Genomic DNA, 27071 nt, shown 5'->3' on the forward strand with positions numbered 1-27071 from the left:
CGTTCTCTAATTGGGCGAAAATGCCGAGTCCGCCCTCGCTCGGCACCTCACTTCCTGCTCTTCCGCACGGCTCGCTTCCCCCACCTCCTCTTCTTTCCTTCCCGCCCTGCCCCGCGGCCGGGCCGGGGGAGCGGTGTTCCCAGCAGTCCCCGCGGCCTCGCTCGGGCCCTTCCACGCCGTAGCCGCCGCCGCCGTTGTGGCCGCCACCAGGCCTTGGGACCGAGACACTGGTTGTCCGCGGTGAGAGTGAAACTCGACGTGTACCCCGCCGCGAAGATGGAGGGGCCTTTGTCGGTGTTCGGAGACCGCAGCACTGGGGAGGCGATCCGCTCCCAGAACGGTAAGGACGAACGAGGCGTGGGTCGAGCCCAGGGCGGTGCGGGGTCGAGCCCAGGGCGGTGCGGGGTCGAGCCCGGGGCGGTGCGGGGCCGAGCCCAGGGCGGTGCGGGTCCCCACCCCGCTCGGGCCGCGGCTGCGGCGCAGCGCCTTCCCTTTCTCTCCCGGGAGAGGGCCCGGGGTCCAGCCGCGCGGGTCTCGCCGCTTCGGGGCGGGGCGGCAGCGCCCTCTCCCCACCGGCGAGAAATTCCGGAGAGTCCTGCAGGTGTGGGGGCCTGTCCCGCTGCGCGTGGTTGGCCGCGGATGCCCAGGCCCTGGAGCTGGAAGAGCGCTCCCGGGCCTGGAGAGCCAGCTCCCCGCAGTGACACGTGCCGGTCACGCCTCGCGTCCCCTTTGGTCCGGGTGCCCTGCGCCTCTTAGGTTCCGATTCTAACTAGCAGGAGCGTGTATCTCCACCTTTGCGCCTCTTTTTAGGACCGTTACCCAGAAAAGACAGGTCCTAAGTGCTCACGTTACCGGTGAGCGAACGGCCGCGATCCAGATGACTTGCCCATTGCACCCCACTGGTTAGAACCTGCAGTAGATGCCGGGCGCTCGGTGTCCAGTTCCCGTTCTGACCCCACCCATCGCTGACAGGTTTTCACAGTGAAGTTGGATGAGGAAATTTCGGTTGGACGTTAGCCCGAGTGGTACTTAAGTTGAGTTTATCCTAACAAACGTTACGAATTAAGGCATGTGTTGTTGTTGAACCTCTTGAGAGCGCGTACACCTGGAAGTTATGGATGTCTGTCCATCTTATTTTAATTAATTAGGATAGATTTGTAGATTTGGAAAATCCGGAGGCTGTTGGATGTCATTTACTTACTTTAAGCCGAAATGGCTGTCATTTGGAGCAGTGGATTTAAAAATTTTTTTTTTTCTCATTTCTACAGTTATGGCTGCAGCTTCCATTGCCAATATTGTAAAAAGCTCTCTTGGTCCAGTTGGCTTGGATAAAATGTTGGTGGATGATATTGGTGTGAGTATGCCTATTTGTTATGTTAAAGGAAAATAACAGTGCCTAAACATTTAGCTATGTGAATTCTCTGTTTTTATCGCACTGCTGGTACTGGAAGGTGTAGTAGAGGTGATAATGGGTTTCTGATGGGTATCTTTTAACTTAAGAGATGCCGTGTGCCGGTGATTGTGTTGTCTTTTTTCTTCCCTGCAAATTTCTTAGGATGTAACTATTACTAATGACGGTGCAACCATCTTGAAGTTACTGGAGGTAGAACATCCTGCAGCTAAAGTTCTTTGTGAACTAGCTGATCTGCAAGACAAAGAAGTGGGAGATGGGACCACCTCAGTGGTAGGTAGTTCGTCATCTGATAGATGGCTGTAGATGGTTTTCCTAAAATTAAACTTCGATAAAGTGAAGCCATAAGTAAGTCATGTGTTTCTGAGTCCGAAATAAGCTCCATGCTTAGGAGGGAGAAAAGTTTCATGAGTTTTTCAGCTACAAAAATATTCATATATCACATACAGAGGGGTTGTGTTTTTTTGTTTGTTTGTTTTTGTTTTTTTCAGAGGTTTTTTTTGTTGTTGGGGGTTTTTTTGTTTGTTTGTTTGTTTGTTTTTTAAGTTCTTTTTCTGTGTCACCTGGGTGGCTCAGTAAGTTAAGTATCTGTCTTTTGATCTCAGGGTCCTGTGTTCAGGCCCCTCGTTTTTTTTGTTTTGGTTTTGTTTTTGTTTAAGTTTTGTTTTCTCCTGCCACTACCTGAAACCCAGAAATCCTAAAAATCTTATTTATAACTAGCTAGGGGAAGAATATTATTGGCTTTTTTCTTTTTATTTTCAAAGACATTTTTATGTCAAATGCTGATAGGCAGTCTCGTGAGTTCAAAACAGGAGTGCAAGAAAGTAAATGTGAACAATAACAACTTCTCAGAGATCATCCAGCAAACTGATGTAGTGTGTTTTGTAGTATAGAAACACTATTATTTGGTAAGGAACAAATAATAGTTTGGTCTAAAGACACGGGCAGTAGTTTGTGGAGGACATGTTTATATTTCTAGATTAAACTCCAAACCATGAAAAAAACGGAATGTACTTCTTTTGAAATGATAAATACAATTTATAAGTAACTTGTTCACAATATTAAAAATAAAGTGATTATAATTTCCCCAGAAGCAGAGTTTTTGATTTGTTAATGTCTTTAGAAGAACGATTATTTGAATTCCATTAATTAACACATAGTGTATTACCTATTTCAGAAGTAGAGTTCAGGGATTCATCAGCTGGATAGAACCCCCAGTGCTCATTACATCACGTGCCCTCCTCAGTGCCCATCACCCAGTTACCCCTTCCACCCACCACCTCCTCTCCAGAAACCCTCAGTTTTCTAAGATTGGGTCTTTTATAGTTTGTCGCCCTCTTTTTGTCATTTTACTTTGATTTAACTTCCCTTCCTCTATGATCCTGTTTTGTTACTTAAATTCCACATAAGTGAAATCATATGATAATTGCCTTTTGACTGAGCTATTTGGCTTAGCATAATACCCTTTGATTCCATCCATGTCCTTGTCCATGGTAAGATTTCCTTTTTTTTTCTTTTTTAAGATTTTATTTATTTATTGGACAGATCACAAGTAGGCAGAAAGGGAGAAGCAGGCTCCCTGCTGAGCAGAGCCCGATGCAAGGCTCAATCCCAGGACCCCGGGATCATGACCTGAGCCAAAGGCAGGGGCTTTAACCCACTGAGCTCCCCAGGTGCCCCAAGATTTCCCTTTTTGATGGCTGAGTAATATTCGTGTGTGTGTGTGTACATACACTACATAGAAGAGTGGCTTTTAAAATAAACCAAATAATAATCTAAAATAGCATGGGTTATAGGAGGGGTAGAGTCTTCAGTTGGTTTCTGTTGAGCACTTAAAATATTTAAAGGTAGTGGATGTGTAGTCTCTACTGTTGTTCCACAGAACTGGTTTGTAAGCCAGAACACTTTTCTGGCTATCAGCCTTTGGCCATTTGTACGTAAAGTACTGTGTATGTGTATAGGGCACCTGAGTGGCATAGTCGGTTAAGTGACCCAGGTCATGATCTCAGGGTTATGAGATCAAGGCCCATGTCAGCTCCATCCTGGGCGTGGAGCTTACTTAAGATTCTCTCTCTCTCTCAAAAACAAAAACAAATGTCAATTTTTTTTTTTTCCAGATTCCCAATAACCAGTTATTCACCGTCAGTAGCATTCTGGTTGATAATAGCTGATCGTTTTTGTGTTGTTTTTACATACGTATTTCACATGCTGTCAGACCAAGAGCGATGAATATTTTCTCTACAGGTTATTATTGCAGCCGAACTTCTTAAAAATGCAGATGAACTGGTCAAACAGAAAATTCATCCCACATCAGTTATTAGTGGCTATCGACTTGCTTGCAAGTAAGATTGTTTGCATTCGGATAAAATTTTACATTATGTGATGTTACAGTTGTAAACAGTGTTCTTTAAATCTTGTTAGTGACTTTATTTTGAAAAAGTGCTGTTTTAATAGTAATATTTGAAGTAAGAAGTAGGGCTGGTGGTTTGTTTTTTGTTCTTTTTTTTTTTCCCATTTGACTGCCACATTTTCTCCCAATAATAGATTTTGTTGGCTATGCTTGTGGGATAGATAAAATTGCCATGATCTGAAGAGGGAGGACTTATTGTGTCCTCCTCCTGTATGAAATGGCCAAACAGAAAATTGGTGTCTAAGACATTTTGATACAGTGATAAAACAAAAAAGTTTGGAGTAATGAACTTATAAGTGTTTTCTCCCGCATACTTCAAACAGGGAGGCAGTGCGATACATCAGTGAAAATCTAATTATTAACACAGATGAACTTGGAAGAGATTGCCTGATCAATGCTGCTAAGACATCGATGTCTTCCAAAATCATTGGAATGTATCCTTGTGATCGTTCAGTCAAGTTTAGGCTTTTTTAAAAGTAAGATCTTGGTTAGTTTTTGTGCTGATACTGTGATACTGTATTGAAATTGTTTGCTTCCTTCCTTTTCTAGGGGGAGAGATGATAATAAAGTGTCACAGTAATACGAATTGCAAGCAATGTTAAATAGTATTCCAGCATTTTGAAGGCATAGTTAATGCTTGTTTCTTTGATGAGATTGCTGAAAGGAAGTGCCTTTGAAGTCCCTTGATTTTTGTGTGCACCCATTATCCATGTTCTTGTTCTCCTTAACCCTTGGCTTAGAAATGGTGATTTCTTCGCCAATATGGTAGTAGATGCTGTCCTTGCAGTGAAATACACAGATGTAAGAGGCCAGCCTCGTTACCCAGTCAATTCCATTAATATTCTGAAAGCCCATGGGAGAAGTCAGACGGAGAGTCTGCTCATCAGTGGCTATGCACTCAACTGTGTGGTGGGATCCCAGGGTAAGGCCTAGGATTTGATACTATAGGCTAAAATTTGTTTTTTATAGACTGTGTACTATATACATCCTTTAGGTGATCTATCCAAGACCAGCACCTACTGTTCTTTAGGAAAGCCCAGGGGAAAAGGAAAGTATACATCCAGGTTTTCAGTTTATCGCTTGTGTAATGTAAGCACATAAAACTTGGGAAAAATGCAAGTTAAGGAAAGGTAGAGGCCATAAAAATTTGTAAGTTTAAATGTAACAAAAATGTAAATTTATCTGTCTTTAGAGTTGGTATAATTTAATATTTATTACTTTAATTATGCTTTAAGAATAGTTGTATTTTATAAAATGTAACGTTGTTACAGTTCTTATAAAGGAATTTAATGTGTTCAATTATAGGCATGACCAAGAGAATAGTCAATGCAAAAATTGCTTGCCTTGACTTCAGCCTGCAGAAAACAAAAATGAAGCTTGGTGTACAGGTGGTTATTACGGACCCTGAGAAACTGGACCAGATTAGACAGAGGTATGTTGACCTTTGAAAGAGGTGTTTGTAGATTAGACTTCTGTTAGAGCAGGTGACAATTAAAAAAAAAAAAAGTATACAAAAAACAAGGAGTGGGGCACCTGGGTGAGTTAAACATCTGATGTGGACTTGGGTGGAGATCTCAGTCCTGAGATAGAGCCATGATGGGCTCTGCTCTCAGCAGGGAGTCTGCAAGTCCCTCTGCCCCTCCCCCTGCTTGTGCAATCTTTAAAAAAATAAAAACAAGGAATGTTACACTTCTAGATAACGGCAAGTAATCAACCAGCTGCCCGGTAGCAGAGGACGGGGATGATGCAGTGGGATTATTTAAGTGTGGGGGTCTTGGAGGATTTGAAAAATTAATTTTTACTTATTTATTTGGGGGGGGGCAGAATGAGTATAGGGGAGAGGCAGAGGGAAAAGCAGACTCACTGCTGAGCAAGGAGCCTGACGTGGAACTCAATCCCAGGACCCTAGTATCATGGCCTGAGGCTAAGAAGGCACACCTTTAACTGACTGAGCCACCTAAGTGTCCTGAAAACTTAATCTTTACCAAAGTCAAACTTTCTCTGGAAAGTTAGAAAGCGGTGGTGACTTGGTGTTTTAAGATAGATTTGGTGATATAACTTCGATGAAAATTTTGATTTCATGCGTGAAGATAATCGCTGAAGATCTATCCACAAACATAATTTCTCAAATAAACAACATAGTGTTGATTGAATGTTTGCTGTATGCCAGGAGCTCGGGGTTGCTACATAGTTACTGATCAGTTAGCATGCTAGAGAGCTAGAGTTCAGTTTGACTGCTTGCTTCCACTGGACCCCTGTCCTTCACATATTTTAATGATTAGTTGGTTTTGTTAAAAAATAAAACACAGTGACTGACCCAAACCTACAAGAGGTCTTTGCCAAGATGTGGCTCTCTCCTTTAGATCTGCATGTGTACTTTTTTCTTCCCAGTAAACAAAGTATCCTTTCTTTCACCAAAGGCCAGTCCCTCTAGCATAAGTGTACTCAAGCTGCATCTCCAGTTACGAATTCCATTTCTCATTCTTTTTCTAAATTCTACTTGCAGCCACTTTGTAGCTCTCTTAACCAGAGATAAAAGCCTCCTACTCACATCCTGCTCCACTTACTCTCTAGCCTTCCCCATCTCTTCACCGCTGGATGTCCCAAGTTTTTTACACAAAAACGGTTTGCTGGTATTTTATTTCTCATTTCCTTCCCAGTTCTAGTCTGTTCTCCACTGGAGGACCATTTGCTAAGGTCACTATTGGTCCCTAGGGTAAAATTCCAGAAAACTAGACACTTCGATTCTTCATTTGAGCATCATCAAGCTAGGGACTACTCCCTTCTGGAAACACTTGAAGGGACGGCCATGGCATTGTTGGTGCTGCTGCCCCCTCGGTATTTGTAGGCCTGGGCAGCCCCGGGCTCTGCTCTGCTGTCCCTGGGATAACTCCTTGTCACTTCTAGGACTGCAGATACTATTTCTGTGCTGGAAACTTCAAATCTGTTTCTCAGAGCTCCAAACACCTATGAACACTTTATGTATCTCAGAGTCAGTGTTTAAAACTGAACATAAATCTGCTTGTGCCGCTTTAGTGATGAGGACCCTTGGAGAAAACTAGGAAATATTCTTTTTTTTTTTTTTTTTTTTTTTTTTTTAAGATTTTATTTATTTATTTATTTATTTGACAGAGAGAAATCACAAGTAGACGGAGAGGCAGGCAGAGAGAGAGAGAGAGAGAGGGAAGCAGGCTCCCCGCTGAGCAGAGAACCCGATGCGGGACTTGACCCCAGGACCCTGAGATCCTGACCTGAGCTGAAGGCAGCAGCTTAACCCACTGAGCCACCCAGGCGCCCCAACTAGGAAATATTCTTAACTCCTCTTTTTACCTGCCTTTTCCTCTTCTAATCTCTCACTTAAAACCACTTGATTTTTATCATCAAATAAAATCTCAAATTCATCTACTTTCCATTCTCCTGCCCACTGTGGTTGGGACAGCCAAGCTGGCCACCTGGTTTCCACTCTTGCCCCCTCTCCCAGACTTTTCCACACAGCAGCTACAACGACCTCATCACTTCCAAGGGCAGAGCTTTTTGTAGGTTTCCCATTACTCTGGAACAGATTTTTTAATTTCTTTGATTTTTTTTTCCTCTGTGGTCTGGCCATACCTGGAACTAGGTGTGGCCTAGTTCTTCTAGGACTAGACTCTTCCCCCACTGGTCCTTAATAATGTTCTTCCCTGTGCTGTGATGTACTCTCTCCCTACTGGTTTTGACTGGTTAATTTTTTACTTACTCTTTAGCTGGTCAGTCTCAAAAAAGCTTTTCTTTCTCCGTCAGTCTAAATTCCATTCTGCTGTGAGTTCCTCACTTGATCTTCCTGGGCCTTGCACAGGTTTTGTGTGTGTTTGTAGGATTCAGACTTTAAGCTTCAAAGGTGGAGCCCCAAGGATGCGCTTGGCTTCGCAGCTCCTGCCTGCAGTGTGGCATCTAGCTCAGTATGCACGGGGAGGTTAATTTGAGGGTCATCTTGAATTCATTCTACTTTAAAAATTCTTTGAATGGTAAGTGAGATGGTTTCAGTGATGGGTATTTTGCTTCTTTGGGATCTGTATCCCTTCCCATAGCTTGCTTATGATTTCTGTCCTGTGTCTCCCTGCCTCCTGGCAGCTTGCGTGAAGGATGCACCTTTCAAAAACTGAATTCTCTGTCATCCTGAACCATTTTACTCCAGGAGTCATTGGCTGTCTCTCTCCATCATCTCGGCCATAAACCGAGACTTGTGTTCAGACCATCTGTTCTCGTCAAACATGCTCTTCGATCTCCAGGTTACTTCCTCTTTGCCTCATTCCTCCATCTTTCCAGTGCAGTCTCCGCCATGATGTCAGGGGACCCTTTTGAAGACACTGATTTGATAATACTCTTATTTAAGAATACTAAACTTGGGGGCGCCTGAGTGGCTCAGTGGGTTAAGCCGCTGCCTTCGGCTCAGGTCATGATCTCAGGGTCCTGGGATCAAGTCCCGCATCGGGCTCTCTGCTCAGCAGGGAGCCTGCTTTCCTCTCTCTCTCTGTCTGCCTCTCTGTCTACTTGTGATTTCTCTCTGTCAAATAAATAAATGAAATCTTTAAAAAAAAAAAAAAAAGAATACTAAACTTGGGGGACGCCTGGGTGGCTCAGTGGGTTGAGCCTCTGCCTTCGGCTCGGGTCATGATCCCAGGGTCCTGGGATCGAGCCCCGCATCGGGCTCTCTACTCAGCAGGGAGCCTGCTTCCCTTCCTCTCTCTCTGCCTGCCTCTCTGCCTACTTGTGATCTGTCTGTCAAATAAATAAATAAAATCTTTTAAAAGGGGGGGGGGCGGAATACTAAACTTGGAGCGTCTGGGCGGCTCAGTGGGTTAAAGCCTCTGCCTTTAGCTCAGGTCATGATCCCAGGGTCCTGGGATCGAGCCCCGCATCGGGGTCTCTGCTCAGCGGGGAGCCTGCTTCCTCCTCTCTCTCTGCCTGCCTCTCTGCTTGTGATCTCTCTCTCTCTCTCTGTCAAATAAATAAATAAAATCTTTTTAAAAGATAATAAATAAATAAAAATACTAAACTTGTTAGCAGTCCACATACTAGCATCCCTACAGAAGGTTTTCCATTTTCTGGTCCTACTGGCCGTTTCAGTGCTGTACCCTTCTTAACTCCGGGCCTTCAGCCTTTCCTTGTGTCACCTTGCAGGCTAGAGTCTGGCCTCTCACCATCTCTGCATTCCATTGTAGTACCTCTTATCCAGAGCATGGCTGAGTGTTTACCTGCCAGACCCCTAAAGACAGGGTCACTGTTTCCTTTCTAACCACAGTTTTTGGTTAGGAACTCCCATTGGGGTGGAAGGCACAAGTGGTAATTTTAAATTTTTTGAACATTTCTGTAAATTGATTTAAATTTTGGCCACAGGAGGGAAAGAATGATGTAATGTGCATTTATTTTGTGGGAAGTACGTAATGGAAGTTAGAACTGGATACACCAGAAGACGATTTGGGTTCTCATTTCTCTGTAGAGAATCGGATATCACCAAGGAGCGGATCCAGAAGATCCTGGCTACCGGTGCCAACGTTATTCTAACCACCGGTGGGATCGATGACATGTGCCTGAAGTACTTTGTGGAGACAGGCGCTATGGCCGTTAGAAGAGTTTTAAAAAGGGACCTTAAACGCATCGCTAAAGCTTCTGGAGGTAGGGCCTCTGCTGGCTCCAACTGTGGTGTGTCACGTCACCATAAGCACCAGTGTGTGTCTTTACATTGGAAAGTCCTCTCTAAGCAGCTTCAGAAACATCAAGTTTTTACTTTCTACTCCTTTAACGCTTCGCGCGACAGAGAGATCTTTTGAAGTCACTTTTCGTGTTCCTGGAAAAGTTCTGCTGAATTTCTTTACCTCAAAATGACAGAGTTCCATGTTGGGATAAAAGGACGGTGGTTTGATGCCTAACTGTAAACCTTAAACTTGCATCTGTGTATTACTAATATCATAAATGTTTCTGAATTTAAGACCAGGTATGAAAACGTTCATGGGGAAACAGTACTTACAGATCTTTGTTATTATTTTAATAGCAACTGTTCTGTCAACCCTGGCCAATTTGGAGGGAGAAGAAACTTTTGAGGCTTCAATGTTGGGGCAAGCAGAAGAGGTGGTACAGGAGAGAATTTGTGATGATGAGCTGATCTTGATCAAAAAGTAAGCTGCTTTCTAAATTATGAAGCTGTACAGATTTTATCGATGAGTAGAAGTAGATGGCCTTCCCATTGATTTGCTGCTCTAGTCTTGCAGTGATAGGAGCGGTTATACGCATGGGAGAGAACAATGTTAGGCCGTGGTAAATGGAGGTGGAGTGACCATTTCATCTCTTCTGCCTGGCCCAGACACTGCTGCTGTGTCTGAATGAACTGTTAGCAGGATTCAGTTAAGGTGTTTACAGTGTATTTGTATGTAGATTTATTTTATAAAAATACTGATACAAAACTTATTTTTTTAAATAGCACCAAGGCTCGCACATCTGCATCAATTATCTTACGTGGGGCAAATGATTTCATGTGTGACGAGATGGAGCGCTCTTTACATGATGCTCTTTGTGTGGTGAAGAGAGTTTTGGAGTCAAAATCTGTGGTTCCAGGTGGGGGCGCTGTAGAAGCAGCTCTTTCCATATACCTTGAGAACTACGCAACCAGCATGGTAAGAACATATAATGACCTGTTTTTTTCAAGAAGGGCCTGGGACCCCCATCTTTGGTTACTATGCCCTTGAGACCTGCGCTGCTGCTGTGGGTTTTGTGAAGACAGTGCATTGTCTTTCTTCCCAGGGGTCTCGGGAACAGCTTGCTATTGCGGAGTTTGCCAGATCGCTTCTTGTTATTCCGAACACATTGGCAGTTAACGCTGCCCAGGACTCCACAGATCTGGTTGCAAAGTTAAGAGCTTTCCACAATGAGGCTCAGGTTAATCCAGAACGCAAAAATCTAAAATGGTAAGCATACAGTTTCCTTGTCTCCTTCATGGTCATCTGTGTATCCTGTGATAGTTAACTTTGTTTTAAACTCCAGAAAGATGATTCTAGTGATTCGCATGGGTGTATTTTAATTAGCATCTCTGACCCCCAGATATCTTCCCGCTTCTCTGGGTATTCCCTGTACCTGTACAAGGGTCCTACAGATGCAGGGGGGATTGTTTTGGGGTGATCTGAATCTTCTTTTTTTTTTTTTTTTAAGATTTTATTTATTTATTTGACAGAGAGAAATTACAAGTACACTGAGAGGCAGGCAGAGAGAGAGAGAGGGAAGCAGGCTCCCTGCTGAGCAGAGAGCCCGATGCGGGACTCGATCCCAGGACCCTGAGACCATGACCTGAGCCAAAGGCAGCGGCTTAACCTACTGAGCCACCCAGGCGCCGCTGATCTGAACCTTCTTAAGCAGTCCCTGTGTAAGATGTTAAATGATGTTTAGAAACAGTGCCCTCACTATCCTCTAACCTTCCTACAACTCTTTCAGTACTTCTCGCTATTGGTAATTAGCTACTGTAGTCTTAAGGGGTCTACCGTAAGATCCCAACATTTCCCAAGATGAACATTTGAGTGGGGTGGCCAGATGTAAAGAGCTGGAATGGGGTAGGTGTACGTTATGTAAGATGCCGTTGAATAGTTTTTTCTAAATTGCAGGATTGGTCTTGATTTGGTTAATGGTAAACCGCGAGACAACAAGCAAGCAGGGGTGTTCGAACCAACCATAGTGAAAGTGAAGAGTTTGAAGTTTGCAACAGAAGCTGCAATTACCATTCTTCGAATTGATGATCTCATCAAATTACACCCTGAGAGCAAAGATGACAAGCATGGAGGTTACGAAGATGCCGTTCACTCGGGAGCCCTTGATGACTGATTTGCTTTATCCTTTATTTATAACAATGTTGGATGCAATTCTCTTGTTGAGTATTACACATTAAAAAAAGTAAACTGTCAAGCCTTGGGTTCTTATGAAAGATGGTTTCCATCCTCACTTTGGTTGGTCCTATGATCTCACATACTATAATTTAGTACCATACTAGTTTAAAAGGAGGTTAAGTTCCAGTTGTGTTTAGGCATGATTAATTGTTAAGTAATTTCATCCCCTCTGAACACACATTGCTATGCCCATCCCACCCCCAATGCACAAGGCAGCAACACCACGGTGTCCACCCTTCCGTTCCATGGTGTGTAACAGGGTAACAAGAATCCGACAGCCGGATGCTCCAAGAGGATGGCCCAAGGCTATAGCCCCTCCTTGAATGTTGACCTAAGGGGAAAAAGATACATACGTTTATCCTACGGACATAGAGTAAAAATCCTAAATTATCTTTTCCCTTTTAATGTTACACCAGTAAACTATCCTTTCAAGCTCCGCTTTCATTTTAACTGCTTAGGACCTTGATACCCTGTGACATCCACCCGGACTACCTTACTAGCTCAGAAAAGTCAAGGCTGCTCTGAGACAGAAGTAAATGAAGAGAGTCCAGGGGTTTCGCCCTGGGAAGCAATAAAATAACTCCTGAGTTCCCAGTGGAGCTTCTCAGTGTCCGCCTAGTAACCGTATGGCCACTGCTTGCCACACTACAGAGCTGTGTGTGCCTGGGGTTTGCTGTTTACAATCAGATTTGCACTGCAACACCCATCCGCTAACCATCCTCAGGACTGCTCGCTCAGGTTTACCTTCTCTGGGTTTAATCCAAGTTCTTTAGTTATTGCCACAGAGAGGGCAGCAAAAGCTTCGTTGATCTCAAATACATCCACATCCTCCAGGGACCAGCCTGCCTTTGCAACCTAAGGGGAAGATTAATGGAATAGAGGTCTAAACACCCACATGGCCACCTCCTTGTAGATACTAGAACATACACTATGTGACATTGGAGGATCTCTTAAGGGTTCCTCCATGAAGCTAAGTGATACCACTCTAAGACACACAGAAAACATCCCTCTGAAATCAAAGTTTTGAAGTAGTAACATGTTAAGTATAGGTGAGATGATCTACGTTATTTATCGGTTCTGCTAAAAAACAGGAGATTCAAATGTTCTTGGCTGTTCTTTGCGGCAGGGAAGCAGGCTAGAGATACAACTAACATGAAAAAGCTCATTGAAGACTAATGGGGAAACTTTCATAAAGGGGGAAAAAAAAATTTAATCAGGAATAAACAAAAGCTCAACCTTGGCATTTTGGGGTGGAGGATCTGAGCCAAGGTTTGAGAAGGCGGAACTGAAAAGTGAACTACAGCGTGGTGTTCTGGTCCCAAAGACGTTCGTTGTCCCAACAAAGAACAGGTGCCAACATTCAGAATTAAACTTACAGCTTGCTTTATCGCTGGAATCGGTCCTGTCCCCATAATGGAAGGCTCCACGCCTACTTGTGACCAGGAAACGATCTGTGCTAACGGTGTGAGCCCTCGATGAGTGGCCTCCGACTTCTTCATTAGCAACACAGCGGCAGCACCATCATTTATTCCTGTAAAATACGAACGTCCTTGCTTTTGAAATGCTCACTGAGTTCTATACCTGTGCCTACTTTCTCAAACACCTGAAGACACATGTTCAATTATTCTTTATATATAACCTTGACAAAGTCAGTTGCCATAATGCCTTTTTTTTTTTTAAGATTTTATTTGACAGCGAACATGCACAAGCAGGGGAGCGGCAGTGGGAGAAGCGGCTCCCCATGGAGCAAGGAGCCTGTCAGGAGGCTCGATCCCGGGACTCAGATCATGACCTGAGCTGAAGGCAGGTGCATAACTGACTGAGCCACCCAGGCGCCCCCCCCATAATTCCTATTTTCCAATGTAATTAGAAATGCTAAGTTTGGCAATATGACATAATTGACCACAGAACATTAACCGAGGAAAGTGGAAAGATTGAAAGGGGAGGGAAGAGTAATGAAAAGAAAAAGATGGGGTGCCTGGGTGGCTCAGTGGGTTAAGCCGCTGCCTTCGGCTCAGGTCATGATCTCAGGGTCCTGGGATCGAGTCCCGCATCAGGCTCTCTGCTTCCTTCTCTCTCTCTCTCTGCCTGCTTCTCAGTGTACTTGTAATTTCTCTCTGTCAAATAAATAAATAAAATCTTTAAAAAAAAAAAAAAAAGAAAGAAAAGAAAAAGATGAAATAGCCTTGCTCAGGGCACCTGGGGGGCTCAGTCGGGTAAGCATCTGCCTCCAGCTAAGGTCATCATCCTGGGGTCCTGGGATTGAGCCCTGCATCAGGCTCCCTGCTCCTCCCCTCTTCCACTCCCCCTGCTTATGTTCCCTCTCTTGCTGTCTCTCTCTGTCAAATAAATAAAATCTTCGAAAAAAACAAAAAAGAAATAGCCTTGCTCTCATATAAGGCATCGGGAGTTTCTGGTTTTGGAAAAGCATCGAGAGACAAGATCAAACTCTCTGGTTCCCTAATCTGCTTTTTCATCTATATGTCTAGTTCGGATGTTGAGAAGTCAAATCCATTCTTTATAAGTTAAGTCAAGGGACGCCTGGGTGGCTCAGTTGGTTGGGCAGCTGCCTTCGGCTCAGGTCATGATCCCAGCGTCCTGGGATCGAGTCCCACATCGGGCTCCTTGTTCGGCCGGGAGCCTGCTTCTCCCTCTGCCTCTGCTGCCACTCTGTCTGCCTGTGCTCGCTTGCACGTGCTCTCTCTCTCCCTCTTCTCTCTCTCTCTGGCAAATAAATAAATAAATAAAATCTTTAAAAAAAAAAAATAATAAGTCAAAAATACGGCGATGCTAGGGGCGCCTGGTTGGTTCAGTGGGTTAAGCCTCTGCCTTCAGCTCAGGTCCTGACCTCAGGGTCCTGGGATCAAGCCCCACATCAGGCTCTCTGCTCAGCAGGGAGCCTGCCTCCCCCTCTCTCTCTGCCTGTCTCTCTGCCTACTTGTGATCTCTGTCTCTTTCTTTGTCAAATAAATTAAATCTTAAAAAAAAAAAAAATAGGGCAATGCTAGTAATAATCAAATATAGAGAAACTATATCTTCCCTTCAAGCAACTAAAGGTCTTAGCATAATTTGCATATAAATAATAAATGAAATGAAAAAGTCATCAATTTGGTAGGCCTAGCAGAAGATGGGTTCCCTTAACTGCCCTTTGGGAACTCAAACCTGAAGCATTAGCTGGGGTGACTGTTCCTGTTCCATCTGTAAGAAAGTATGGCTTTAACTTAGATATGCCTTCTATGTTGCTCCCATGGCGTGGAAACTCATCTGTTTTCACTTCAGTGAGACCTGAACAAAGGAAAATGAATTAACCAAGATTAGTACCAAGATGGCAGTGAGTATGCCAGGAATGGTGCAGTCCTCAGACACGAGGCTTCAAATTTGGAAAGAAGGTTTACTAAAAAATACTTTCATTCCAACAGGAAAGTACACATAATAAAAGTTGCATGTTCCCAGATTTTATAAGCACTGTCCTCATGAGATACTTGGAGTGTTTTCCACAACCACAGCCCTTTCTGAGGAAGGCAGTTCTTTGTGCGAAAGGTGGTAAAGGTGCGGTGTGTATGACTTAGCTGGTTACAACTGACAGGATCAGGGAACGTCAAAGCCAATCTCATAAAAGCCAATCTCATAAGGGTGGACGTAAGCAACAGCAGTTACTGGTAACAGAACAGTTGATCAGTAAGAGCTCTTTGACCGGAACATTCCATCTGAGATAACAGCAAAGGACCCAAAAACATGCACCCTCAGGAAACACGAATTGTATGCAGACATATACAGGAAGTAGTGGGTGTTCGACTCTAAGGAGATTTAGCCTGTAGGGGCAAAAGGTCAGCTGTTACCTCCTAACAATGATAAGCCAATGCTCCAGTTTCTCACACAAAACCTGCTCTATCTACAGACCAGTGTGGACACTCTGGGACCAGGAGTGCTCAGAGCCAACACAGTGCCATGTTCTCACCCTCTAGCACCCGATAAACAATGGCGCCCAGCCCGCCATTTTCAGATGTACCCAAGATCAACCTTTTCTTTGCAACCTGAAAGACCTAAGACACGATGTATAAACATTCCTGTATATTATTTTTTGGATGACTCTTATCTATAAATAGGTACATCAAGGTTCAAACCACTGTAGTCTATATACTCACCTTTTCTAGAAGATATAAAAACTGGTATAATCTCTTTGTCAAAATAGCCAGCTTTCTGTGCACTCTCTGTCCTGTTCTGGGACAGAACTGCATACTTGTCCTGATCTTCTCTGCTCACTTGCCATTTTTTGGCTACATTTTCAGCTGTGAAAGAAAATAGTAATAATAAAGCAAAAGATAAGCATTTTCAGGAACTGGCTTTTAGAAGCTCAAGTTTTTCACCTGTAACCCAGCACTGCCCCCACACACCCACCCTGCCCCCCGCGCCCCAAGCAGGCCCAATGACAGTCTGAGATGGTTCGGGCCTCCCACTGGCGACGGATTTGGGAAGGCTGCAGGGACTCTTAAGAAGTCATTTGCTTTCTTTGCTTCCTTCTTGCCTTCTCTTTTCCTACGGAACTGTAAGCTTTCGGAAATTTCCTTTATGCAGATTCACCAACAGTTTGTATTTTTGCCCCATTCACTTCATCATTCTCTCTCGGAACCACCTGAGAAAACGTTATAACCATGGCTCTTTATCCCTCAGTTTTTAATTTCACTGCATCTTTCCCCCGAACGGCCAGTTTCTTACATGAGCACAGCTCTCAAAATCAGGAAATTTAACACTTACACAATCCTATTATTTAATCCTTGGTCCATCATCAAGCTTCACCTGGTGTCCCAGTGATGTCCTTTGTGGCTCATTTGTATGTTCATTCCAGGATCTTCACTGCCGATCTCATCAGTGTCCTTTTACTGAGAACAGGTCCTCACACTACCTTTGTGTTTCTTTACCTTGACACTCTTGAAGAGACCAGTTCTTTTATCAAACCTCTCCAATATACGTTTGAGGTCTCCTCAAGATTAGATTAAGGTTTTGCAGAAAAGCAGGTATCCCACTGGCCTGACCATCTCAATGAACCTCATTGGTTTATCTCAGGTGGTGCAAGCTTTGATCACTTGGTTAAAGTCTCTCTACACTGTAAAGTTACTACTTTTCCATTTATAATTTTTAAAAAGATTTTATTTGAGAGAAAGCAAGCAAGAGAGAGAGCACAAACAAGAGAAGGGCAGAGGGAAAGGCAGAAGCAGAGTCCCTGCTGAGCCGAGCAGGGAGCCCGATGCGGGGCTCGATCCCAGAACCCTGAGATCATGACCTGAGCCAAAGGCAGACGCATAACCCACTGAGCCACCCAGGTGACCCTCCATTTATAATCAATCAGGAAGTCAGGGGAAGTTATTTTGACACTACAAAGAAATGTCTTCCTCAACCAATTTTACCTGCTTCTCTTCGCATTCACGATTTTCCAACTCCAGCCTTCCTCTGTTCTGCCATCTACTATAAAGAGCTTTTCCCTCTCTCCATTTATCATCTTGACATCAGTATGGATTCAAATATTTTCTTTTTTTTTTTTTTTTTAAGATTTTATTTATTTACTTGAGAGAGAATGAGTGTGAGAGAGCATGAGCAAGAAGGCCAGAGGGAGAAGCAGACTCTCCATGGAGCTGGGAGCCCGATGCGGGACTCGATCCCGGGACTCCGGGATCATGACCCGAGCCGAAGGCAGTCATCCAACCAACTGAGCCACCCAGGCGTCCCAAGGATTCAAATATTTTCACTTCATTTAACAAATCATATAACCCATTACTGTCATTATTGGACGAGGAACTTCCGGGAGCCACTGGGCAGCACGGGCTTTGTCTTCTGGCTGCTTCCGGAACCAGAGCTGGGCATCAAGATCTGGTCCCTGAACATTCTGTGTGCCCCACTGTCAGTGCCTCTGGGTTTCTACTTGCTGCACTTAACTTTGACATATTGGTCTGACTGGTGCCCAGTGAACTTCTTGGTCACTTTTTTTTTTTTTTTTAATTTAAAAGATTTTATTTATTTACTTGAGAAAGAGAGAGCCAGAACATGAGCGGGGTGAGGGACAGAGGGAGAAGCAGACTCCCCTCTGAGAAGGAAGCCAGACATGGGGCTCGATCCCAGGACTCGGGAATCATGACCTGAGCGGAGGGCAGATGCTTCACAGACTGAGCCACCCAAGCTCCCCTGTTGGGCCTCTTTTTAATGATGTGAGGTCTGAGGGCAGCCTTGATGCCAAGCGGGAGACAGCTGCCCCTGCCAAGGCCATGCTAGGGAAGAGACTTATTTTGTCCCAGCCTGGAATGAACCACTTCTCAAAGGAACCTTAGTTCCCTTTAGTGGAGAAAGTATTTAGAGACAAAGATCTGGGTGTTAGGACTGCTCACTATGCCTGGCATGTCACCGTTTCCGTGCCTGTTTAGCAGGGAGTTCTATACACGTAATTCAGGACTGTTCACACACACTCACACTGATGTCCCGGCATACATTCTCACGCCACAAGGGCACGCTTCCCCCTTGCCGTACTTGAACTCTCTCTACAGTAGTGAGAAACCTGGCTCCCATTAGCCTCAATATATTCACTCATCTGCTTGAATCTATAATTAAAAACACACAAGGTAGTTTCAGAATGAGCTGTCCCACAACACTGGGAAGAGCAAACGTAACTAGAGCTCAGTACTTGTTTACAGTTTTTTTCTTTTTTTAGGTAAAACCTATACAGAGTGAAAAACAAAAACCTGAAGTGCATAATTCAATGAGTTCTAACAAACGCACACAACCACATATCCCACATATGTAATATTTCCGTCACCCAGGAAGTTCTCACGTGCCCCTTACCTATCTCACCCTCCTTAAAACAAATGTTTTGATTTCTTTCAGCATAAATTATAAATGCAACTTAGTGTCTTTTGCTCAGCATTCTGTTTATCATATTTACTCATACCGTTAAGTTGATCGCTTAAAGTCTGTTCCTTTCTCTTGCAGAGTGGTATTCTGTGGTAAGAATACAGAACTATTTGTTACACATTCTCCTGCTGATGGATCCCTGAGCCATCTCTAGGTCTTGGCTCTAATGAATAAAGCTGCTTTGCTCCTGCAATGCTTTCAGTGATGTTTTCATGGGTCTTTGGTAAAGAAACTGTCCAATCTTTTCCAAAGTAATTGGACCACTTTATGCCTTGATGTATGAGACTGCCCCGGGGCTGCTGATTTTCTTCCAGGACTTGGTGCTTGAACTGTGTTTTTCATAAAATTTGGACATTTTCAGCTGTTATTTCTTCCATATTTTCTCTGTTTCCTATCTCTTTCTTCCGAGACTCCTACTCCGTGTGTGTATTTTGCTTCAGAGGTCACTGAGGCTCTATTTTTTTTCCATCTTTGATCCATGTGTTCTTCAGGTTGTAAGACCTACTCTCTATAGATCGACTGAGCCTGCTGTCTTCTGCCTCCAGTCTCCCCTGAGGGCCGTCCAGTGGGATTCTCATCTCAGATTGTGGGCTTTGCAGTTCTAATTTCCAGATGGCTCCCCTTTTACTGCTGAGATTTCCCCTATATTTTCCTTTATATGCTTAAGCCCAGGTAAATAGCACCTTGTCTGCTGGTTCCGGTATCTGTTATTGCAGGGATCAGTTTCCATTGACCATTTTTTTCTCCTGGTTAGGCTACATTTTCCTACTTCTGTAAATGTCTAGAAATTTCTTATTGCATGCTGGACATTACAGTTGCTATACTGTAGTGTATTAGGTATGCAGAAACTGTTGAACATCTGGATCTTGTTATCCTTAGCAAGTATACTGAATTTCGTTCCCAGTAACATACTAGCAGATCGTCTGGATCCTTTTGAAGCTTATTTTTTAAGCTTATTAGTTTGGGTCTAGCATCATCCTTACTCTGGTGCTAGAGTGCTCCTGCCACTAAACTGTGGGTTTTTTGAGATGTCAGTAGAGTGTCCAGTGGGTTCAGTAAAGTTTCTACTCTGCATGGTCAGAACTCCTAGGTTTCCAACTAATCAATTCACAACCCTCTAGCAGCTGTTTCTACTAGACCTTGTAGGGTGCTGTCCTATACAGCTGAGTATTTGACCCAAGAGTTGAGGGGACCCTTATGGAGGTTTCCGGAGCTTCTTTCCTAGCTTCCTTCTGTCTAGTACTCTGCCCCACAAACTCCAGGCATCTCAGCAGCTCCAAACTCTGACCTCTGCCTCCCCAGTTCAGTGGCCACCATCCCCCCCAGGTAGAAACTCAATGACAGTAGGGTTTTCCCTTCTTTCAAGAATCTCGCGGCAACTGGTCAGTTAAGTATCCGACTCTTGTTCTCAGCTCAGGTCTTGATCTCAGGGTCAAGAGTTTAAGCCTGACCTTGGGCTCCACGCTGGGTGTGGAGCCTATTAAAAAAAAGAGAGGAAGAAGAGGAAGAGAGAAGAGGAGGAAGAGGAAGAGGAAGAAGAAAAAGAAGAAGAAGAATCTGTCTTACGACTGACTGCATTCGAGGCAGAGGCGGGGCTGGCATGGGTAAAACCCCCATTCTCACTCAGGGGAGCTCTAGAGTGGTCCCCTGAGGAGAGGACCCCAGAAGAACAGCAAGAAATTGCCCTGGGTAGGGGAAAGAGAGGTGCTCTAATAACCCGCCCCTTCCTCATCACAGGATCCTGTGGGGCAGAAAGAGGGAACCTGAGGTCACAATGCCCCATTAGGAATCTTCCAACATCCCTCTCAACTATTTCAGATCCTGCCCAAACCTGGGGTCTATTACATCCCCTGGGCCAAGATCCAGGGGATGGGCACACTGAGAACATTCGGCAGACTGTGGCTCTGACATGACTCAGTCCCAAGTGATTCTGAGGGCTCAGCACGGACCCAAAGCATAAGATCTTGGTCTGCACCAAGTTGGTGGAGCCATTCCAGATGGACTCCCTGTACCTTGTTTTTGGGGAGCTAGAACACCAGAAGTGGAGGAACAACATAACATGCTCCTCCATATAAATCTAAAAGGGAGGGTTTCCCAAGGCTGATGGGAGGAATGAGCGGACAGGCATCAGTCGGGGGCTCCATGGGGAAGGCCTGGGTACCGGTTTGTGTGGAAGGAATGCATCTACCCCTGTTAGAACAAGCGCCCCAGGAGCAGAGGAGGTACCAGCAAGAGAGGGGGAGGAGCCAATGAAATGGTCCCCTGCAACCTGCCCCCGAGGCCAAGCCACTGGCAATGCTTACACCACTGTGGAGAACATGCTGGATCTTCCCAGGAGTGACAGCCTTTGTCTACAGCCAGAGAGAATGGGGGTGGGGGGTGGTTGTTAATTTGGATTGTTCCAGACACCCCCCACCAGGCACCTGCAGAGTCCGAGCTGTGGGGTGCTGCGGGCTGAGTCTTGAGTGGGAATAAGGAGGGTTCTTGAAGGTCCTCGTGAATGAGGGCCCCAGCAGGGTTTTAAAAAAAAGGAATCTCAGTCTTATGTGATTGTTGGTGGTCAACATTTGAAAGCAGTAGCTTGAAAGATTTTGGCCACTTGTATATCCGTCTGTATTAGGGAGTCGAGTCTTTACTAATTACTACATCATGGCAGCCTGAGGCTTTTTTTTTTTTTTTAAGCAACAGAAACTTATTTTCTCATGTTGTGGAGAACGGAAGTCCCCGGTGAGCAGGTCTGTTTCCTCCTGAGGCCTCACTCCTCCCGGCTGCCTCATCGCTGTGTCCACACATGGCCTTTCTCCCGAGCTCACATCTCTTGTATTCTGTCCTCTTCTTACAAGGTTGCCAGTTAGACGGAATTAGAGGCCACATAAAGGCCTCACTTTAACTAAATTACTCCTTAAAAGGCCCTAACTCAAAATTCAGTCATGTTCTGAGGTCCTGGGGTTTGGGCTTCAACAAAGGACTTTCCAAAGGTCATAATTCAGCCTGTAGCACCTCAGAAAGGGCTCAGGAGCTGGATTTTCAGTGACAGCCTCAGGTGACATCGAGACAGTCGGCTGTCATATCCCACTTTGAGAACCTCTGGCCTGGACTCGACAACTAGGAAGACCCCGGCACGGTGCCCACAGAGGCTGCTGGGGTGTGGCAACACTCTCCCGCCACCCCTGCTGCCACTCTTACTCGCGGTGACCAAGACGCCCATGCTTCTCACTGCTCCCCATGGCTCCGTGCCACCCTGCCTCAGCCTGACACACACTGTTCCCTCTCCTTTGATTCTTGCTCCTTCCCCCACTTTCTCACGAGACTGCCACCTGATTTCTACTGCTCCTGGACCCAGACACATTGCCACATACATTTAGGCAAGAGCGTGTAACGTCTCAGGGCTTGTTTCTTCAAGTCTAAAATAAAGTGTCTCTTCTGTGCTTGAGTTCTACATTCCATATGCGAGAGAGACAGAATGATCAGGACACAGTCCCTGTCCTTCATGAAGAGAGCACCTGCAAAGCCAGTGGTTATAGGACCTTCTGGAAACCTGTCCGCACTCAGTGTGTTTTTGGCCGTGGGTGCCTTACCTGTCATGCCCATGTGATAGTTGTGGAATGCATCGGTAAGGCCGTCACAGAGGATGCTGTCCATCAATGGCATTTCCCCCATCTTGACTCCTGTCCTCAAATGAATCAAGTGAGGAGCCTGGAAACAAGAAATACAAATGGATTTGGGGTTGTTTGTCACTAGATCTGTCCTTGTGATCCCACTCAAAACTACCTAGTGGCTCCTCAGTCTTTACCTAGACCCTCCTGTGACCCTTCTCCCCAGTTCTGGCCCATCCTCTTCCCCATCCAGGGTCTGGGGCCTGGAGACCCCTGGAATCAGCCGACTACTCTACCATTTCTACTCCTCAAAAGCTGTTACTCTCCTACCCTATTTCCATTTATCACCAAATCTTTCCATTCTGATTTCCTTAAGATCCTCATTTATTCTTTCTAAAGAAGCAACTAGTTATCTGTTAAATGAGGAGTTCATCTAAAGGCATAAATGAGGGGCACCTGGGTGGCTCAGTGGGTTAAGGCCTCTGCCTTCGGCTCGGGTCATGATCTCAGGGTCCTGGAATCGAGCCCCGCATTGGGCTCTCTGCTCAGCAGGGAGCCTGCTTCCTCCTCTCTCTCTCTGCCTACTTGTAATCTCTGTCAAATAAAATAAATAAAATCTTTTAAAAAAACAAAAATAAATAAAGGCATAAATGACGCTAACAGTGTGTAACTTCCCCTGATAAAAGACATAATGCCTATAGTAAGAATCATCAGGTGGCCTAATTAACTAATGGAAAGGGATTTCTAGGTGGGGATCTTTTTAACTCCTACCAATTGAATAGCAGCTATAATAGAATGGGAACACTTGGAGTCAGAAGATCTGTATTTGAATTCTGGCTCTGGGCCTCAGTTTCTTGATCTGTAAACTGGGAATGATACCTCCTACCCTCTAAGAGCTGTTGTGACTATGTGACTATATAACCATGGATGTGTCAGGGCCCCTGCTCAGTGGGGAGCCTGCTCCTCCCTCTCCTTTTGCTCCCCCTGCCTCCAACCCAGCTTATGCTCTTGCTCGCTCTCTCAAATAAGTAAATAAAATCTTTAAAAATATAAAAATAAAACCATCAAGATAGAGATCAAGGTTGAATCCGTTTTTTTGTGTGTTTACTGTTTCGTTTCAGCTCTGCTATGCGTCAGTTTACTCTGCTATGGCACAGACGTGAGTCTATTGGCAAGAGGTCAGTGACTGCCGTCTCTCCAGAGGCCTTACCTTGCTCATACTTTCCATGCCTCCTGCAACCACAATGCTGGAGTCTCCTATCCCTATGGACTGTGCTGCAAGGCACACGGCTTTGAGGCCTGACCCACAGACCATTTGGCAGCTCCATGCTGGAACAGAGTAAGGGATTCCTGCACCCATACTAGCTTGTCGAACAGGATTCTGCCCACAACCTGGCAGAGGGAACACAGAGACAGCTCAGCAAACAAACAGAAGGGAAAAATGTTTAGATGAAAGTACACAGATATTAGATTAGCAACTGGGCTCCTGTCACTTCCCAGCCAAGCTGAACCAAGCCACACTCCCAACCAGACAGAAAAAGGCCCGTGTCTGCCCTATACCTGCCAGTCTAGCCCCTGAATACGGATTAGTCTGTGCTTATGGATATAAGCTTTCTTTTCCACAAGGAAGTTATTAATAAGAAGGAGGAAATGTTCCTCCAGTGATCTTTCAACAAGATTGTGGAGGGCACCTAGGCTTAGGGAGTAGGACAGATGAGGATTCAAATACTAGCTGCACTTCAAACTGTGCCCCTCAAAAGCTCATTTACTCATTTGCAAAACGGAGATAAGACGATTCAATGCACTTACTGACAGGACTCAGTAAAGCAGTGAAAGCACTAAGCCCAGTGCCTTCAAGGCCCCGTATTCAGCAGGCCCTCAATGAACATAGCCATTATTTGTTTTATAATTATGTGGAGACACTAGGGAGCACAGATGTGGAGGAGATAATGGTCCACCTGGCATGATGGACCCGATGACATCTGAGTAAGTCTCAATCATGGGTCTGAGAAGGAAGGAGGATGAGGGCTGAAGACAGCCAGTCTGAGAATATTACATATTTTAAAGCCCTTGAGAGTCATGAGAAAGTGGTAGGCTCCAACTTTATGGCCCCTCAAGACAATAAGAGAAAGGAGAATCAGGAATTAGAACTACAAAACTATAAAATGAATATATGCAAAAATGGGCCAGGTCTCAGACAGGGTAAGGACAAAAGTTGGTCATAAGTGGACATTTATTTCTAGTTACCACGAGGATCAGAATTTATGCTGCTGCCTGAGCATGAACCTAGTTATTAAACTGTCTAAGAACTGCCAGTGGTCAAGGATCTAGAAACTCAGTGGGAAGTGAGACTGGCGCACTCTGGTGACTCCCCTGCCCCCACCCAGGGATTGACAGCCCCGTGAGGAGCTGGAAGTGAGCCTTACCAGGCTTGAGGGCCCGAACCTTACCTGTGTTGTGGGACCCCTATTCCAGCACCTGGCACAGTGCAGGGCACAAAGGAGGAATTCATCCACTTTTGTTCAATGTGTGACACTTTAGGCGCCCATAGAGGGCTGTGTATACTCTCCGATGGGCCTGGTTCTAAATAATGAAAAGGCAGGGGCACCTGGGTGGCTCAGTGGGTTAAAGCCTCTGCCTTCAGCTCAGGTCATGATCCTCGGGCTCTCTGCTCAGCAGGGGGCGTGCCTCCTCCTCTCCCCCTACCTGCCTCTCTGCCTACTTGTGATCTGTCTGCCAAAAAAATAAACTCTTAAAAAAAAAGAAGAATGAAAAGACAGTGGAGGGCGGTGGTCTAGCCTGGGCTCATCAGGAAACGCCCAGGAAAGTCGCGGGGTATCAAGCTGGACAGGGGCATGGCAGGGGAGCGACAGGAAGACTTCCAGCAGAGGGAACTCCAGGAGCAGATCTCCGGAGTTAAACACTTGAGTTTCGGGAGCGGGAGGTGTGCGCGGGGTGTTGGCGGGCTGCTTCCAATGAACCTGACCTTCGAGGAGTTACCTGCCGCCAAAACGTGTCCGAATATGACCTCCGACACCTCTTCGGGAGCTACAGCGGCCCTCTTCAGGACTTCTTTGATGACAGCTGAGCCCAGGTCACGGACAGGGACAGCGGCTAAAGCACCATTGAAGGAACCTAGGGCAGAAGGGAAGGCGGGCGCCACGAGGGCGCCGAGGCGGCGCGTCTGGGTACGGAGCGGACCCGCGGGAAACCCTCGCATCCATCTCCTAAGCGCCAGCAGACGCGGTCGGCCCACGCTTCCCTAACAAAAGGGCTCGACAGTCCCGCGCGCCCAAGGCTTTGAAATCTCTGCGGCACTAAGCACCGGGAAGCAATTCTCAGGAATCCTCCATTCAGCAGCGCGGCCCTGCTCGGACCACCAGCGACCCCGCCCTTGCGGCCACAGGGCTGACATGGTTCCTCCGGGAGCTGGCCAACCAGAGGACTCGAAAGAGAGCGCCTCCCTTCGCCAGCCAATGGGAGAGCACGGCGGCACGGTGGTTCTACCCGCGGACCCAATCAGAGCACGCGAGGCGGAGTGGGCACCGCGGGCGAGGACGGGCTGGGACCGTCGGCCCGCCTGCCGGAGAAGGCGCGGGGTGCCGGTTCCGGCAGGTCCCAGAGGTTCCGGGGTCCTCGCGGCTGAGCCAACGCCGGCCACTTACCTATGGCGGTCCGCGCCGCCGAGACGATGACCACGGGATCAGAGCTTGCACTCATCCTGCCGCACGACCGCTTCTAGCTGCTGCCCGCCTGCAGCTGCGAGCAAGTGAGGCAAAGCCTTGCTCCGCGGCTCACAGGCCGCGCCGGGGGCGGAGCCGCAGGCTGCCCCGCCTCCGCCTCCGCGGGCGCCAGTGCGCAGGCGCGACGGCGGGGCGCTCGGGGATGAGGTGGACCCTGTAGGGGCCGAAGCAGTGGGCGGACCCGCGGGCCCCGCGGGCCCCGCCCCCCCACCTCCTCAGACCCTTATCCGAACGGTCGTGTTGTCGTTTGTCTTGGCGTTTTGTTTTGGGGGCCGGGCGTGGGTTTTTTTGGACCTAGTGTTTTTCGAGTCATTGAGAAGTGGGGGTGACAGTAATACTCCCTGTTGAACCCAGGACTCGAATGCCACTGGCGAGAATGTGGGTACGAATCCTGACAGCTGCAGGCCTGCAGGCCGTTCTCTGTGTGCTTCTGCTCTGGTGGCTTCGAAAGCGCATCTCCATTTTGACCGGGCGCCAGTGATCATCCATTCCTTAGGGGTTAACTTGGTTCTCCTCTTGGGCAAACCCTTCTCCGTGCCTTCCTGTGGGGTTGGCACCACTTGCCTTATAATCACGCTGGCAGATCAGCTCCAGCGCTGATGTGTGAGGAGGTCGGAGCGTCTTAATCTCAGACCAAAAGGATTTCCTCCAGCTAACAGTTCGGAGAAATCTGCAGGAAGCGCGTGCATGTAACAAGCTGGACCACTCCTGTTTCAAACCCTTTATGACTTCCTCTTACCCAACTGAGCAAAGCTCAGACTTTGCCAGAGCTATCTAGGGCCTTAATAACCACCCCTGACCCCACCCATTCACTTTTCAGCCTCCGGTTTGGGAGTTTTCTTCTAGACACACCCCACAGTATAGCCCACCCTTCCAGAGACAGACCTTGCCAGGTCTTCTCTCTAGCCCTCAGGGCAATGTTGGACCCACAAGGGGCTTAATGCATTAATAAATATTAATGAATTTTCATAATACTATCCAAAAGCTTTAACAATCCCCTAGGGCTACCTAAGACCCCATATAGAGATTAGAGTCAGCCGCAGATATGGAAACTTAAATATTTGAGTAATAATTGGGGCAGCTCCCTTGGCAGAGCATGCAACTCAG

General features: G+C 46.1%; 2 protein-coding genes across 3 annotated transcripts; one reads left to right on the forward strand and one right to left on the reverse strand.

Annotated features, from left to right (window-relative positions):
- The first annotated feature begins 49 nt into the window (after nt 1-49).
- TCP1 (t-complex 1) lies at nt 50-11747 on the forward strand. Its single transcript, XM_082729509.1, has 12 exons — nt 50-340; nt 1269-1354; nt 1556-1684; nt 3656-3753; nt 4145-4255; nt 4562-4743; nt 5127-5253; nt 9301-9476; nt 9853-9976; nt 10279-10471; nt 10599-10762; nt 11450-11747. The coding sequence occupies exons 1-12, from the start codon at nt 277-279 to the stop codon at nt 11664-11666; spliced, it is 1671 nt and encodes a 556-aa protein (XP_082585635.1). The 5' UTR covers nt 50-276; the 3' UTR covers nt 11667-11747.
- ACAT2 (acetyl-CoA acetyltransferase 2) lies at nt 11660-26085 on the reverse strand. 2 transcript variants are annotated; one of them, XM_082729523.1, is made up of 9 exons: nt 25887-26085; nt 25222-25356; nt 23432-23613; nt 22204-22321; nt 15874-16017; nt 14891-15013; nt 13105-13259; nt 12473-12583; nt 11660-12059 (listed from the first exon to the last, which is right to left on the reverse strand). In XM_082729523.1, the coding sequence occupies exons 1-9, from the start codon at nt 25939-25941 to the stop codon at nt 11889-11891; spliced, it is 1194 nt and encodes a 397-aa protein (XP_082585649.1). In that variant the 5' UTR covers nt 25942-26085; the 3' UTR covers nt 11660-11888. The 2 variants fall into 2 exon arrangements, with proteins under 2 accessions (XP_082585649.1, XP_082585650.1); XM_082729524.1 differs by lacking the exon at nt 12473-12583 and having other exon boundaries at nt 25887-26079.
- Between the last annotated feature and the right edge of the window lie 986 nt (nt 26086-27071).

The sequence above is a fragment of the Mustela nivalis genome (genome assembly GCF_964662115.1).
Source record: "Mustela nivalis genome assembly, chromosome: 5".
Lineage (NCBI taxonomy): Eukaryota > Metazoa > Chordata > Mammalia > Carnivora > Mustelidae > Mustela > Mustela nivalis.